Source organism: Pelecanus crispus, chromosome 2 (assembly GCF_030463565.1).
Source record: "Pelecanus crispus isolate bPelCri1 chromosome 2, bPelCri1.pri, whole genome shotgun sequence".
NCBI lineage: Eukaryota > Metazoa > Chordata > Aves > Pelecaniformes > Pelecanidae > Pelecanus > Pelecanus crispus.
The window spans coordinates 48078955-48095554 of NC_134644.1; the positions used below are offsets into that span (position 1 = coordinate 48078955).

Genomic DNA, 16600 nt, shown 5'->3' on the forward strand with positions numbered 1-16600 from the left:
TAAATTTAGGTTCAGTTACTAAAGCATGAAAGCATTTTGTTCCACCTACAAAGCAAATCGTATGTACCATAGCAGAGGCATTCCGAGATCTCCATGGCACCGAAAGACAGAGCTCAGTTTTAAGACAGGCTTGAAAGTCCTGAGAAGTGTTGGTAGTTTATTACACCTTTATGTGGTGGGGATCAGTTTGGAACAGCAATAAAAACAATTCTATCCCAGCTGTTCCTTTCAGTTCCTGTCATTACCCAGTGCTTGTTCCAGTTTCGGAAATCAGATTATTGGGGGCTTTTAAAGTATCAGAGCTGCACACAAGAACAGCTACCATATTTCTACCTCTCACATTTCCTACTGACTTGTTGTTTAATTTTATCTTAAACAACTGACGCCATGATGAAATCCATCACCACTTGAGTTTACCAGTTAGCACAGAGTTAATGAACAAAAAAATAGTATGTACCTGGCAGGAAAAGGCTATTTTATCGAGCAAAGTGACATACCTGCCCATGTTTTCTCTGCTGCACACTGGACAAACTAGTTTTACACAAACAATTGCCAAAATATTTCAGAATCACTCCAATTCACCCTATCACAGATTCCTTTGTATCTCCTCTATTTATGCTTCTGGTCCTGAAGTCTTTTTGCCTGTCTTTATTTTGCCCTCCATTTTTCAAAAATAAAGTCCTGCTTAACTTAATAGCACTATAAAATTTTTGTTTTGTCTTCAGTAAAGTTCATTCATTCTAGAATAAATACATGTTCAACACAACTGATGTTCTTCCGATTACGTGATACAATACACAAGTAAACAAGGAAGAGAAGACTCAACAATGCCGTAGCTGTGAGGAAGACGAGGAGCCCAGCAAACAAAGAAGGTTTCAGAGGTAATTGGATCAGCTTGCCTTCTGCTGGAATCATGTTCGTGAGGCTTAACATGTAACCGAGTGACCATGCTATACTGCTGTTACCAACCTGAAACAAAGACAGAAGAGTCCTATTCCCATGGACTTTTCAGTCAAAGAAAAGAGGTTCCGAACGCTCAGCTGCTGATGCTGGCAACTGCCCTTTAAGTTAGCAAGGAGAAAACTTTAGTGGAGTATACGAAGAAGATACAGAACCATTTTAAATTACCCTTTTTTTGTAGTTCCAGAGGATGCTAATAAAATTGGTCACTGGGCTAAAGAAGTATTAGATGGATGGGTACAAGGATGTGTGGTGTATATGCAGACAGCCAGTTACGGGATTATCTGTGCAAGAACCACACTTAAAAAAAAAAAAAAAATCAGCACTACCGTGCTAATTCCTAGAATTAGCCCTTCATCTTAGCCAAATCCTAGGACGTTATTTAGTTCAAGCAAACAAAAAACCCCACAGAGTCCCACCAACATGGACAGAGGCGGCCAGGGTAAAGACCCCAAAGCAGGAACTCTATTTATCATCTTCTGTTCCATGGTTGGTTTTGTGCCTGCAAATGAACCAGCACAAGGCTCTTCCATTTAAAAAATAAACATAAGTAGAAAATTACTTAGGAACAGGTGAAACAGAAGCAAAGGGGGTACATTTGTATTTGCTCCGCAGTCCTCCTGCTTTGCTGTCTTTCCCCACTTCTAATTTGAGCAACAGAGTTTAGCAATTTTCCACCATCTTCTTCATTAAATCATCATCCTGCCACTTGATAAGCATAGGATCAAAGGGTGAAGATAGAGTGTCCCTTGTCCTCCCCATGGTAGTGGCCATGCCTTCAAATTTGGAAGCAAAGATTTCTTAGCAGTAGCTTTAGAATAGATATATACAAGTTCATTTCAAGTACTCTGTTTTTTTAGGAGAAAAACTGAGGTCAGGGAAGAGAGAAATGCAGCTATTATACAAACATTGTAAGCTGCCTCCCTCTGCCAACCGAAAGCCAATATCCCATCAATATACATTCTTATTCCAGAGAACCAGATTACAGCACAGATGGATGTGCCAGTGAGGATGAAAACTGCCCTAAGTTGCTTATCACCACTCACTGAGTACAAACCAGTGCTGCCAGTTCCCCCGAGGCTCTGCCAGCAGACACAAAAGCAGGAGTTCTCCTGTCCAGCTCAGCAGGGTTAGCTCCAACTGACCTTGACTGGCAAGATGTTTCAGACAGATCACTGCCTAGAGCAAGCCACTACTTCAACAAACTGGGGCAAGGTTTAACACACAATTATTTGACCCTTTCTCAACGCTCTTTAAAAGAATCTAGGCAACATCTCCAAGTAATGCTGCAACCCCGGGAACCAGGCTGAAATTCCTACTGAGGCTTGAAAAGTGGCTTTGTCTTACGCCAAACATCTGACAATCGTTTACAAAGGCTGTTTACGACCGTTATATTTTTGTAGGCTGCTGCATCTTCTGTCTCCTTCTAAACTCTTTTGGATTAAAATAACAGTAAGAGGAAAAAATTATTACTTACCTCCTTTTGAAAATGTATCTGTGGCCAAGTTTCTGCATCAAAGTTGTAACCATGTACAAGCAAGTAATAAATGAAATTGGCTGAAAAACAGTAGGATCTAGCATATATTTCTTCAAATTTAGGCAGCATAAACTGGAGCTGAAAGCATAAGGTTTTTAAAAAACATGTAAATCATGAAAAACAAATACTTTTGGGTTTTATAACTAGAGAATACTTTGGATTCGAATTAGAATTTATTAGCATTTTTCAGAAACACAAGTAAAGTTGTGGACAACTAGATACAGAGATTTAGAAAAACTCTGACAGTGCTATAGCTTATGTGGTAAAAATGAAAATAAACATAAGACTGCACATAAAAGATTGAGGATGTTACTGTTCCTAAATTTTCCATGTCATCTTTACAGCATGGTTAAAACTGTGAAATCAAATTTCGAAACCTAGTCCAAGTTTTAAGCATGCTAGAAATACTACATGGTTTGAAGCACAGTGGGAAAACAAATGTTTAGGTTGATACAGACCTTCTGAAAAGTTCTGAATACTTGTCCAGTCCATCTTCTTTTTATATCTCCCTTTTACAGATACAAAAGAAAAAAAAAAACCCAAACCACCCACTTACCTGTGCCCAGCTCTGTGAACAGAAAAACCACATACTTGAATTGAAGTCAGCTAGGGAAAAGTGCCCAGATAAATTCAAAGCATTAATTGTATAGTAGAATCCTGAGAAAGCCTATAGGAAAGGAGTAGATGACAGGCCTGTTACTTTCAGAACTACAGAAATCAAAAGCAAGCAAGCGCAAAAAGAAATGCTGTGTTTGCAAACCTACCACAAAATTCCCTTTAACTTTTGGCTGAGGTATTCCATTAAATGGACAGTCTTCTCTGTCTCTGCAAGCAGTGAAGTTAAACAATAAAGAAACCATCTCCTGGCACAGACCTGGGTCTCCGGTTCCATGGAAGTTCACAAGCTGGTTTGGGTAGTAATTTGCTGGTCTCAGAGACTGTGTACAAAGGCTGCCAGAGAAGTACTTCATTGTTAATGCAGTATTATAATTCTGAGGGTAACATGGATTATCCACATTGGAACTGGTGTTTGATTTCTGGGAGGGAAAAAAAAAAAAGAAAAAAGAAAAAAAAAAAGAACCCAACCAATAAAGGCTACTCAAAAGCAAGGAAAGCCTAATTTGACATTAACTACAGGTATCTTTTTAAACTGCATATACATGTATTTTTGTTCTTTGCTCTGTCATGGCTTATCAGTACAAAATTGTTAATCATTGTAATTCATAGAAACTCCTCAAAAAAATCATTGGCAAGATCAGCAAAACACTTACAGGAGCAGTTGGGCCTTTTGGTCAAATGGTACAAAACTCTCACCAATTTTTAACAAATACGAAGGTCTTTGTATGAAACCTGTGTTTGTCCACAACTAAGCACAACAGAGCTCTTACTGGGGTCTCCAAACTCCACCAAAGGGAAGCGAACACAAGCCTAAGAACCTACTCAGACAATTATTGAACACCTGCAAGAGCAACATAGCAAAGGGTCTTAAACAGACCTGGAGCAGCAACGCTAAGAGCCTTTTCTCAGCTTCATCTCTCCCGTAGCACTGGAAGCTGTGAGTGTAGACATTGTAGTTGTAACCATACAATTTCACTTGCAAGGTGCTATTGAAGTTCTCCTGATAGTCCTCTGGGATAAATGATATTTGAGTGGAAGCTCCTCCAAGATCCAGTGCACCTGTAGTCTCTTTTCTGTAAGGACGGACCCATGTCCTCCAGAGGTTTCTCTACATGTGAAAATAAAAGCAAGGCTAATTAGAAATACCACCTGCTTGTTCTCCCTTCCAGCTTTTCTAGTCTTAACTTCTGAGATTTCCCTCCCCCCCTCCTTGTCCTGCACCCTTTCCAAAAAAATGAAATCTTTAGCTCTGAGGAAAATATACAGATGTTTTTTACATAAGAGGGTTGTACTTTCACAGAGTGAAATGATCTCGAAAGATGGAAAAAGGAATGCAGCATAGCTTTCAACTCAGATGACAGCACAACGATCAAAGCACAGAACTAGCCAGATCAGTATCTGTACTAGAATGCAGGGAATTGAAGTCCAGATACCCATGACATCTTGAACAAATCTGGACAGAAACAGTATGAAGATTTGCTTGTTTCAAGGCAATAAGAATTATTAAAGAAATGGAATATTAAGAGATCACACAGGAAAAAAAAAAAAGAGTGAAAACAGAATGAAAAAACCACAAGAAAAGTCAAATGAAAGCTCCATCGGAATCAAAGGACAAGGACCCCTAATCTGCACATTTCCTTCACTGAAACTGCAGTGGCAATAAATCTGATCCATTCAGCTGGCATTTTTCTCTATTACCCAAAACACCTCCCAAATTCTGTATTTGATCTACACAGTCACAGTGCAGAATATAGATTTTGTATAATTATCTATCTCAGTATTTACCGTAGTATTATTTACTGAACATGATGATACGAATGTATACACAAAAAGGGAAAAGAAACTTTACAGGCTAGCAAATATACTCACAAGAAAATTCTACAGTGAAAGATTCCCATTAACAGCCCCTAGCAGAATTTGACTCTTAGCCCGTTGTCACAAGAATGGTGAAAATTTCTCTTGCCTACTAGTGATATTCCACACGTAGGTCTTCACGCAACTCTCTATACTAAACTGGCTCCACAGCATCCTGCAGTCCCTTCAGTAGTCTTTATGAATCTGCCATACGGAATCTGATATTTGGATTATTAAAATTCATGTGGTAGAAGATGGACATCACCCTGAAGTTCATGATGTCATTTTTTGTTGCATAAAATGCACACAATGAGAAAAAACTCTTCCGGAACGTGTTATTCCAATACCATTTTTCTTAACTTTGCAAGAGTCAACAACACATTCACCATGAGCTGTCACTCAGATCACCAACAACCAATTCCAGCCTATTAATTGCTGCATTCTGACATGAACCATTCAACCAGGACGGCTAACAATACTCAGGGAAAATTCTTTCAACCTAGCGAGACCATCTGGAAGAAGTGCAGTTAATGCTAAGGGCAGCACACTGCTGCCATGAATGCAGATGAGCAGCTGCCGGTCATCTTGGTACAGCTTTTACTGGGAACAAAATTATACTGAATATCTATATATAAAAAGGGATCTTCCAACACATTTGACTCCCTCTCTGCTATGAGGCTCCTGCCTGACCCTATTTTGAGTTCAGGGACAGCATAAGTATCATTATATTGGTATCACTTTGTCTGCACAAGATAGTTGGTATCACAGCCCACTGCTCATAGCCTGCAGCTTTTCAGCAGTATTGGAATGAACAGTGTATGAGGGATTTCTGGCTCAGCTGAGGCACGTTTGGCCACACCAACTTAACCACCTTCACTGCTTCAAACAGTCTTGTCCGCTTAAGACAAGTGAGCCAACATTGCCAAACAATTTAGAGGCCCCTAAGCTGTACAGATCCTTCACCAGTAGAGCTGCAGGGACAGCAACCACCTGAGGAAGTCACAGAAAAGCAGAAGAAAACATCTTTAGTTGGTACCACTGTCAAGACAATCAACACCTGTCACACTTAACATACCAATGCATTTAAGAGCAATGCAACTTCTGTTTCTAGGTAAGGCATCCGATGTCTTTTAGGGAAGAGCCCTGTTTTGTAGATCAACAATTTTACCTTTGCCATATCACGTTCCCGTAACATCATGTTCTTTGATTTATGTTTGCTTTGTTCTATTATTGCCACAAAAAGACCCTGTTACATATTTCAGTGCAAAATGGAAGTTATAGCTATGATGTTAACAGGCATGTCCTCTCAAACTTCTCATTTATAAGAAAGAAACAGTGAAAAGAAAAGCATGCAGTTTTTTCCACACACCTCTAAGAAATTGCCCATTAAATAGTTGGCTGTTATCCATCCATACACCCCTTCCTCTGGCCCAGTTATGATTTGCGCACCCCTAAATTCAAAAGGTTGTGCTCTGAAGTAGTTTTGAATGCTTGCAAGGACTTCACTGGCTGCCGTTTCATTTTGCAACCTAAGCAATTCACAAAACATGAGACACTGAGCATCTGGAAAGGCAATTTCATATGTATTGTTCACTGACTAGCAATTCAAGAAAACTCCTACAATCAACTAATAAAAAAAATAGACATCATTTCCCTAAAGGGGAAGCTTATGATAGGGAACAGCCAAGTATCCAGCATTGTTTCAGCAAGCAACTCCCCCACTACATACAAACTTCACTCTTTATCATACAAGTTCATAGGTGTTCTGTTTCTTATATATGTTTTTTCTTTTTAGTGAACTGAGTGCTTGTATGACAGCTGCTGGTTAAAACAATCCTGGAGCCTTTTTTCCCACCCTGTTTAGCCACAGAATAAACATAAAGAACCAGTTTGTGCCAGGGCTAAAGCCACAGACAGACCCCAAAAGCCACATTACACCACATTCACACTCAGAAAACTCTGCAGTGTCTAGCTTTAATCTGCCTTTGCTGCCCACAGATACGCACAAACGTTATCTGTTTACATAATGCTGAATTTTAAGACAGCTATGGAAGAGAAAATTAAACCCTGCCTTCTCCAGAATAAAGCAAGCATTTCTTTTCAATACAGCATAACAAAGGATTTTTATACAGCCTCTCTATCCCTGTCAAAAAAGTTAATTAACTTAAATCGGCTGGGCTCCATTTCCTTTTGAGATGGCCAACTTCCAATGGATAAAAATGCATCCAGTACATTTTTCACATTCTGTTTTCACAGACTGCTATGCTAGTACACATACAGAGGAGTTCAAGTTTCTGCCATACCTCAGCAGTCTCATGCCAGCTGTAGCCCCCAGATAAACAGAAGTGTTTTTATGCAGATGAACTGGTATTCTCTCCTTGACTTTATTCAGACAGTCATCAAAGGGTTTGGCAAGAGCTCCAGGATTACTCTCATAGCTGGATATACCAGGGCCTAAAAGAGAACAAGTAGATTGGTTTCATTCTGCTTTGCCAACTACAAATTACCCCAATTAGCAAACAGGTGTTAAGAGGAAGAGATTTCCCCCTTCCCTGCTGTAATTGCAAACAAGGATAGGGTGGTTGAAAACTACCAGTGCTTAAGGAATAAACAATGTAGTGACTGCCTCAGCTGTGTGAGACAGAGAAGATACTTGCAAACTGCTCGCCTGTATTTCTCTGTGTATACATACACACCTAGAGTACCATACCTAGAGTAAAACATACAGTATAACCATATAACACCACAATGACAGCAGTGCTATATTCATGAGGAAAACAGGTTTACTCATGGCAGATGCTGTAGAAAATAGCACATCTAATGGATATAAAATTTCTCTGATCTGCGCAAGTATGGAAAATCCCTCCTTCCACAACCTAAGACAAAGATTTCCTAATCTGGTTTGCCACAGCTGTCATGGACCCCATGGCACCTCTACAGCTCACTGCTCTCAGCTGAAAATAAAATAAAGAAGCTTTTGCAAGGAATTGCTAGTGAAATTTCAAGATGCACACAAATCTTGTGCTCTTGAAGTCAGAGGTCCAAGTCTAGGCTGGTGCATGAACTACTAAGTATTTCACAGCTTTCCAAATTTTCAAAGCCTTCAAATAACAGGAGTGAACGTTACACCATGCTGCATAAGGCGTAACTATTTCAACAATTAACATCAAAGTCTTTCCTCCCTTGCTCAACACTCCAAGGACCAGCAGGACCTCAACTTGTTCAGGCTCAACTTGGGTGTGAATAAAAACATTCCTTACTAAAATTCCCTAGCTGAGGAAGTTGCACAGGGAGAAATCCAGGCATTCCCATGAAGCCATTGCCCCATAGAGAACAACTCTGCAAGAACTCCATCTAGTTCTCCTGTAACAGCCATCTCTCTCACAACCTGATCCCAAGCTAAGCAAAAGGTGGCTCTTATAGATTTAAAATGAGAACCCATTTATGATCAGCCACATTGCATTGATAAAAACAGAAGAAAAAATATGCAAGACTTCACAGACTCCACCACTCCCTTTTCTACAGTATGAACTTAAACATGAACATTACCGTGCCATCATTACACGTTCACAGCCCCGGTTTGGAATAAGACTTTCTAGAAGTCTTAAGTCTAGCACAGACAGGCCTGAAGCTGGAACAAAAGCTGTTACCAGAGGAAAACAGAGCAGCAGCTGCTGCTTTACATCCTCAGCAGCTGCTGTTGCCTCACACTCCCTTGGTGGCAGCAAACTCCATCTCCCAATGTTCAGAGAGAGCAGGTCACAAGGCAGTGACCATTTTGTTCTGGACAACTGCCTGCTTTGCTGATGCTCTGAGCCTGACTGGGACAGATTAATTGCACTACATAGAAAGGGTTTTGATTTGGGGCTGGCTCCTACACACATGGGCAGAGGTACCTAATAAAGGCAGAAATTAAATCATAAGACCACCACGGAACTTACAAAGTAGTTGATCATTTGACTTTCAAGTTCCGTAGGTATGTGAAAGTCTGCCTCTCGGTATGCCCAGAACCATCCCCCATTTTAAGCGCTTAAGGCTATGGTTAGAGGGTCACTAAAGAAACACTGACACATGTGTTCACCACTGCGCTCCACAGCTTAGTTGGGGACCTCTCCCATGAGCCCTCTGTCTCCTCCAGTGCAGAGTCACCCAAGACTGGAGCAGTGAACCCTGGTAATTTTGTACACTGGAGGATGAGGAGTAATTTGGTTGGCCACGGTTAAGGCCCCTCCGGACCTGAACAGTTCACAGCAATTTGGACTCCTCCGTATTGCAATTTTTTGTATTCCCCAGAGGTAAAACAAAATCTAAACCAATTAAAACAAATTCACAAAGTACTCCTCTGTCATTTTTTGAGAATAACAACACAGTTTCTCTGTGCATTTTTCTCACACCAGAATTCCTACAGGCAACATTCCTAATGAGTCAAGACAAGAGCTAGCAGAGTGTACCTCCCACCTCGGCAGGCTGGCCGCCACTCCTGCCGTCTGTAAGGACACACCATTAGGCACATGACAGTGCATTCCTTCTGTGCACGTTACGCTTGCTTTCCTTCCCTTGTTCTAAAATTGCTAAGAATGTCCACACATATATTTAACGCTGAAGTCAGAAATGTTGGTGCTGTTAGGAAACCATTGCCTTCTACTCATCTCCTGGTTATTCATGGCTACATCTCCAGCACCTATTTCCAGACACAAAGAGGGATGCAGGATTTTGCATGATCATGACTCAGAGACAAGGAAAGGGAAAAATTCTCTTTAAACACCACAGTTGTTATCAGAGATCAACAAAATCTGCAGTGAGACTTCCTGAGTTGCCCCACCTTCTCCTCTTACCTAACTTGCAAACCCAAACCAGTGCACTAAACAAAGCAGTACTGCTGAAGTCAGTGTCTTAGAGGATAATGTAAAGCTCATTGAACTCAGAGTAGCAGAATTTACAAAGTTTGGCTTCCTGCAGAAATCCTTCATGGACTAGCTACTGTTTAATAATGTAGATTCCTCTCCCCCTGCCTGACCACCTGTCCTCATAAAATGTGTGGAATTTTGCTATCTTTGAAAGCTTAATCAAATGTCACTAAAGTTGACTAAGAGATTCAAAAGCTGTTATGAATGAACCCACAAGAAGCTATTAGAACATATACTTAACCATACTGGAGTGTGAGCAAAAGTCAGTCTAGTCTAGCATCCTCTCTCCGAGGGGAACCAATGCACAACCTCAGACAAAGGCAAGGCAGACAGCCAGTGGTACTTGTCGTGGGACACCTTCTAGCAGTGCACAACTACAGGTCTTCCCAAGCCAAAGGCCAGACCTGCATACTTGATACAACTATGACATCCTGTCAGAAAGAGTTCTGCAAGTTAGCTATTTTACTTGATAATTTTATTAGACTTTTCCTAGTTCTGTAGTATGGAGAAGCTTTTCCTGTTCACCTTCTTGAATGCCTTTCATCATTGGTTGCCTCGGTTGCCTCTTTCCAAGTATTTACAGAACAATTCCAGATGAACTGCATAAGCCTTATTTTTCTAGAAAACCTGACTCGAACAGCAGAGAATTTTTTTTAAATATCACTAAGACTTCTGGAATATAAAAACTGATTCGTCAAGCTCCCATAGCACAGCTGACACCCATTTTTGCCTCCATCAAGTTAATGGCTAAAATCTAACAAGGGCTAGATCCCCATTCTTCTCAAAAGACTTTCTATTCCAAGCTATTTTTAAATATATTTTATACTTTCCTTTTAAAAGAAATAATTTCAGGGCACAAGGACTAAACATTTACAAGGCCTGATTCTCAGTAGATCGAATTCTGTCTGCAGCAATCATTCACTGTAATGGAGTAAATCAAGTCTAGCTACAATTTCGTTTTTCCATTGCAGATTAGAGCACCCTGCTGTATCAGTAGGAGAAGGAATGATGCTGACAGATGTAAACATAGTCTTAACAGTTTTTGCTCCCCAGCACTGAAAAGGGAACAAAGCAGAAAAAAAACAGTGTAAGTTTCCAGATAACCTCTTCTTGGAGGCTAGAAAGAAATAAGGAACTTCCATTTGAGCTCACCTTTCACATTGCACTTGAAGGTTTGGCTTACTACTCCCGTGTCATTTTCTTTTTCTGCTGGCCATTCATAGACATAGACTGTAGTCCGAGAGGATCCAGCATCAAGGACTATTCCATACTGGGAAGAAAAAAATAATACATTAGATCAAGAAACAAACGGTGGTAGCTTAAAGGCCCATATGCAGCTGTACTTCTTTGCACCATCAAACACTTTAGAAAACGTATGCACAGCATATCTACAAGAGAGATTAAGTCTAGTGTTAGGCGCTTAGGCATGAATCCAACAGCCAAGCACAGAATGAATCTGGCTGCAAAACAAAGAACTTACTACGTATCTTCAATAATTAATTCAGTGGGGATGGAGAATGCTCATCTCCTTTCAGCATCAGGTTTAAAATCCATGCTGACACATAGATAATGCTGTCTTAGGACCTGATTTTGCAGAAAGTTTATTTCCCATTATCCCAGCTACACTCCCTGGACACTGAAGGGTTTGATACCTAAGCACAGGCTTTAGATGCAAGGATACACAAGGGATCCATAAAGCTACAAGCAAAGAGGTAAAGTACATAATAGTCCATAGTGAGAATGATGTAACAAGTCTGGTTCTTTCTAATTGCCCCATAAACCTCTCCCTTTGAGTGGTTTAGACAGTCCACCTGAGAGTTTGCCACTGAAAGCAGGCTGTGCCAGAGCGTGAGACAACAAAGAGGGAAAGAGAATCAATATTACCCCATGTTTATTTATGAAATAAATGAGAAATATTTAAGTGACTTGCCCCAGGTCACTTGGGCTCTCTGTGGGTGTTTCTCCACCCCATTCCACTGCTCACCAGACCAGTCTTTCCCCCTTTCCCATCTTTTATGGCAGCAGAAGACTATAGCAACTGGGAAGGCAAAGTGCATGAAGGGAAGAAAACTGCCATTTTGCTTATCCTGTTTATGATCCCTGTAAGTATGTTTAGCTGCCCCCCTCTTCCAAAGTCATCTAATTGGTAGGAATCACAGAGTGTAGGGTTCATTTCTCTGTCAACTTTTTTCCTTTTAAAAAAGACAGATGCCTAGGAGCCTGACAATACTGAAAAATGAGAGCCTCATCTGGCTGCAAAGCAGTAAGAGGCCCTGCAGCAGGCCAATAAATTTCATCCCACTGCCTCCCTGGGGAGCCTCAAGTCTGACCAAGAAAGATCACTGCTTCAGGTGGCAAACCATTCAGCTTCCACACCTCATTAGTTCCTAGCTTCCACTGTAATCCTACAAGCTTCTGGCCCCCAAAGAACTACCAGCAATACCAATCTAGTCTGTCTCCTAGAGGACTGTTAGATAATGAAGATTTTGGTTTTATTTATCTAGACAATATTTACCCGATCAACTAAAAGGTGAAAGGCTCTACAGATACTATCAGACCACTAAGCCATCAGATTCCATCCAAGAAACTACTTTAGCAGAGATACTTCGAGTGTATTCCCCCTCCTTCAAAGACAGATGAGCACTCTGAAGACACATAATACAGTAATGGTCAATCTGCTCAAGGACTATTAATTAAATCTAGTCTTGGTCAGCTTGAAGTGCCAACCATAAGCTTTTAACTTAGCTACTTTTAGAGCTAACTATCATGCCCAAGTAGAGCTGGGAGATAATGGAAGTATTTTTACCTCAGCTAACTGTGGGGCTTTTTGACCTACTTCCATCCTCCCCTGCATTTCCCAGCCTCCTTCCTGAAAGTAACTGATTTCCATCCCAAAGAGTAGTGGTACGCTTATGTGAACCAATGTGTGACTGACAATTTTATTTTCTTCCTCCTCCTCCTATTTTTCCTACACAGCCTCTTCTTTCCTTCAAGAGATGCTCGTTTTTGAAAAGGACTCTTGGGCCCATTTCAGGCTGACTCTTGAAGCTCCTCAGAACTTGAGTTCACTCTGTGTGAACTGGCCCATGCAGCCTCATGAAGTGGTGATCAGTGAGAAGTGTGCCAGATGTTAGGACTAAGATTAATCTTTAATTAAAAAAACAGAAACGACAGAGGATGCGGCATTTTCAAAGGGTGAGAGAATTCCACATGCCTTGTCTCAGCCTGCTGCCTAAGACAAACTGGCTGAATTAAAATTCTCCAGTGATGTTAGATTTCTGCCCAAGTTGCAAGTCAGATCACCTTTGGCTGCCCTTTAAGGACAAGCAATGCCTTCCTGCTTTGAAATGCACTGTGTGGGACCAAGAGCACAGCCAAACCCTTATCCTGGGCTAGCAGCTATTAAAGAACAGAACAATTTTTTCTCCCTGCTTTCCTCTCTACTTCAACTTTCCCACTGAGGATTTCCACCACCACTCAAACACCAGTGGAGAGGGATAAAGGCCTGGTGATTCCCTAATACCCAAGCACTGCACCATCCAGTCAATGGACTAGATTACTCAGACAAGACAGGGAGACAACATTAACCCAGAAAAGGTTCAGAGTTCTAGTTTCTAGTCCAGTAGAAGGAAGAAAGAAAGAAAAAAAAAAAGTGACTTAAAGGAAAATGCTTATTTTTGGGTTTACTGTTGCCCAACATACCTCCAACACAGAGGTGACTATGCTGCCTACAGCATGAAGTAAATGTACAGCTTTGCTTCTTGGGTCTGGCAGAATACTGTGCTGTACACACTAAGCAGAAGCTAAATAAAAAGCAAGGCAACAATAAACCAGACTTTGTGTCTCTAAAGGTGCACTCATACATCTTTTTTTTGCAGCTGGGCTGACTAAAGAGACAACTACTCCCTCCCCTATCAACTGTTTGTCCTTCCCTTTTAAGAGGGTACCCCTTGCTCACACAGCTACCTGTGTGAGTGACAACTACCTACACTGTTCCAGAGGCAGTTTCATGCTGTTCACTCAACCAATCTGGTTGTGGCCCAAACAGGTAAGGGATATTCATATAGAATGGCTTTGGAAGTACATCCTGAAAAGTAGTAATCCCAACAGGGAAGCAAGAACAAGCCCCAGGATTAATCACCTTTTCAGACTGAATACCATTCCCATAGGAGGATGTACAGATACGCAAAACCTCTTAAAGCAGGCACAGTTATGATGGCTCACCTGCGTTCCAATCACTTGGGAAAACTGCCACGAGAAGCTAAACCAGCTACAGGGAAGATGGAGGCCACAAAAGTGGATCCATGCTAGAAGCACACTTCAGTTCAGCTACATAGGTTTGAACTACTTTTAATGAACTGTAACATCTACAAAGAAGGCAAAACACTTCCTAAGAGCCGAAAGAGACATGCAAAGTTTAGCTGTAGAAAACTGTAGCACCTGGAGAGGCAAATTAAAGAAACACAACAATGAAGGGAGGGTTCTTTTCTCTTTAGGGCTCACAAAACATCAGTAGACAAACAGAAAAATTTTTGACTGGTACAAAGGCTCATTACATTCAGAGCTAGCGTCATTTACAACTCTGGACTTCTTCACAAACTGTGTCCCTAAGGATGTTTGTGCTGTCTTCATCACTATTCTGACTTCCCAGTGTGTGCCAACGAGTCATGAGTTTTTTCAGTGCCTCAGCCTCACGCACATGGGCAGGTCCTTCCTTCACAAATCACTGGCTGAATCTTCAGATAACCGAACCAAGGAACCAAAATATTTAATTTTGCAACAACACTTTAAAACTTCAGTGGCGTAGCAGATAATTTATCTCTTGTGCCACAAAGGAATGAACCTGGACGCTCTCGACATGCATCCTGGGAAAGAGCTATTATGCCACAGATAGAAAAGAGCCAGAAGAAGAAGAAGAAGGCCATTTACAAAGAGTAATTCTGTTTTCATCATGTTATTTCCATATTTAGTTTTAATCAACCACTAACTTCAGGACACTGCCATTTCCAGGCTCCATCGTATCAACTAAGTACTAGAGGGTTTCACACTGGCATACCAAGGTCCTCCTTCTGCTCCTGAAGAATTACTTCTTGCAAGTGTGAATCATTCACTGAGGACTACTCAGCATCTCAGGAATCGGACATAGGGTCCTCCATATCAACTGGGATTTTCTACATTGGCAGGCTTACAGCCCAAAAAGAAATCCAAAGCTAAGGCACCTAGCAGAGGAACCAGCCATGAAGCCGTTGTGATTCAGGAAGTAGACCTCCCCACCTAAACTAGCTCCAGATGGTCATGGTGGGTCCAACATTTGCTCAAAGGGTAAGGTAGACAATTTTATAATTTGTCAAACACAAGTGATGTATAGGCTGTCTTTTAGATAGTGGTTTCAGCCTACATGTCAGTCCAGTCTTGCCTTGCATGAAAACCAGCAGGATATAAGGCTGCTGCAAGCAGAGAGGTGGGAGTAAACAGGGAGTAAACAGGGAGTAAACTTGAGGCACTGTGTCCCCATGCAAGATCCCAGCACACACCCTGCCACACCACACAAACACAAAAAACTGGTATCAGAATAGTTTTATCCCATTGTCCAACTCATACACCACCACGATTCAGACAAAGCCAAAGGTGTTTACAACCCCATGAGGTTTAATGAGACATTAGCCTATCACTATCAGTATGTGAACTATCCAGTTAAATACATGCGCAGAGGGAAAGGTAGAAAGGACTTCAAAGAAGGATCTGACAAGGTTTATATCCTTGTAACCATCGTGGGAAAAAACAGAGAACTCAAAGCACCAGACTGCACAGCTTCTCTAGAAGGCAAATTTGTACAGCTTTGTCCTCAGTTCTGTACATCTCTCATTGAGGAATCTGCAAACATACTCCAGCAGCACAAGGCAAAGCCTGAATTCCAGAGTATTTCAGTTTGTCTTTTCCAGTTTGCTCTCCCCCTCCTCATGAAGCTACTTTGCTTCTGCTAATATCCAGCAAGTCCCAGCATGTGGTAAATGATAAGTGCACACTTACAGCCCAAATGCTTTTGATACACAGCAGCAGTTTGCAAAGATTTCAGCATAAACTTCCTAGCTGTGCGTGGGGGCAGAATTTAAACTCTGGGTACTTCCCACTTCAAAATTATTTTAAAATTACTTCCAATCTCTGGCAAAAATAAGAAAGCAGTGGCATATTGTCCTCATTTGGCCTTTCAGTCTTGGAGAAGACACTGTGTGATAAGCATCACAGACAGGGCATCAAGGAATGCTTTTCCTGCTTTGCCACTGACTCTGTGATCTTGACCAATTCTCTTTTTCTCTCAACTTCAGTTTTCCCATGACGAAGATGTGATTAAACATTAATTTATGCCTGTAAGCTCATTTGCATCACCCCATAAAAATTAGTTTAGAAAGGAACATTGTTAAATATCAGTTCAAAACATTGTTCTCCTTCCTTAGGTATTCTAAGACTTACCTTAAGCCCAGGGGAGAGGATCTGTTGCTGATTTATCTGAATCACTGCAATAGCAATGACAAGAACTATGCTTAGAAGAAGGAACACTTGGGCAACAACACTTGGGGTTCTGGTGAGCATCCTGAAACAACAAAAAGGGAAAGACTTAAGTAATGTGAAAGGATTCAGTGATTCTGTCTTAAGGCCTGAAGCCCTGAATCAGTTGCAACTCCTCATAAAATCTCATTTTGTCAACTAGATTACGCTACATGAA

At 41.1% G+C, this 16600-nt stretch overlaps 2 protein-coding genes across 2 annotated transcripts in view; one reads left to right on the forward strand and one right to left on the reverse strand.

The window, feature by feature from the left end:
• Nucleotides 1-16600, forward strand: part of SH3BP5 (SH3 domain binding protein 5) — a 455787-nt gene that overhangs the window by 93147 nt on the left and 346040 nt on the right. The gene's annotated exons all lie outside the window — the stretch shown is intronic.
• Nucleotides 736-16467, reverse strand: ENTPD3 (ectonucleoside triphosphate diphosphohydrolase 3). The gene is made up of 9 exons (XM_009489382.1): nt 16348-16467; nt 11029-11146; nt 7273-7423; nt 6339-6498; nt 3993-4223; nt 3262-3534; nt 3054-3164; nt 2438-2575; nt 736-969 (listed from the first exon to the last, which is right to left on the reverse strand). Exons 1-9 carry the CDS (start codon nt 16465-16467, stop codon nt 736-738), a joined length of 1536 nt encoding a protein of 511 aa, XP_009487657.1.

Coding starts and splice junctions, on each gene's coding strand:
- ENTPD3 (XM_009489382.1), bottom strand. CDS start 16,467: ATGCTCACCAGAACCCCAAGTGTTGTTGCCCAAGTGTTCCTTCTTCTA. Junction 4,224..6,338: donor TAATGGGCAATTTCTTAGAG/GTGTGTGGAAAA, acceptor TTTCACATGTAG/AGAAACCTCTGGAGGACATG. Junction 3,165..3,261: donor AAGTTAAAGGGAATTTTGTG/GTAGGTTTGCAA, acceptor CCTTTCCTATAG/GCTTTCTCAGGATTCTACTA.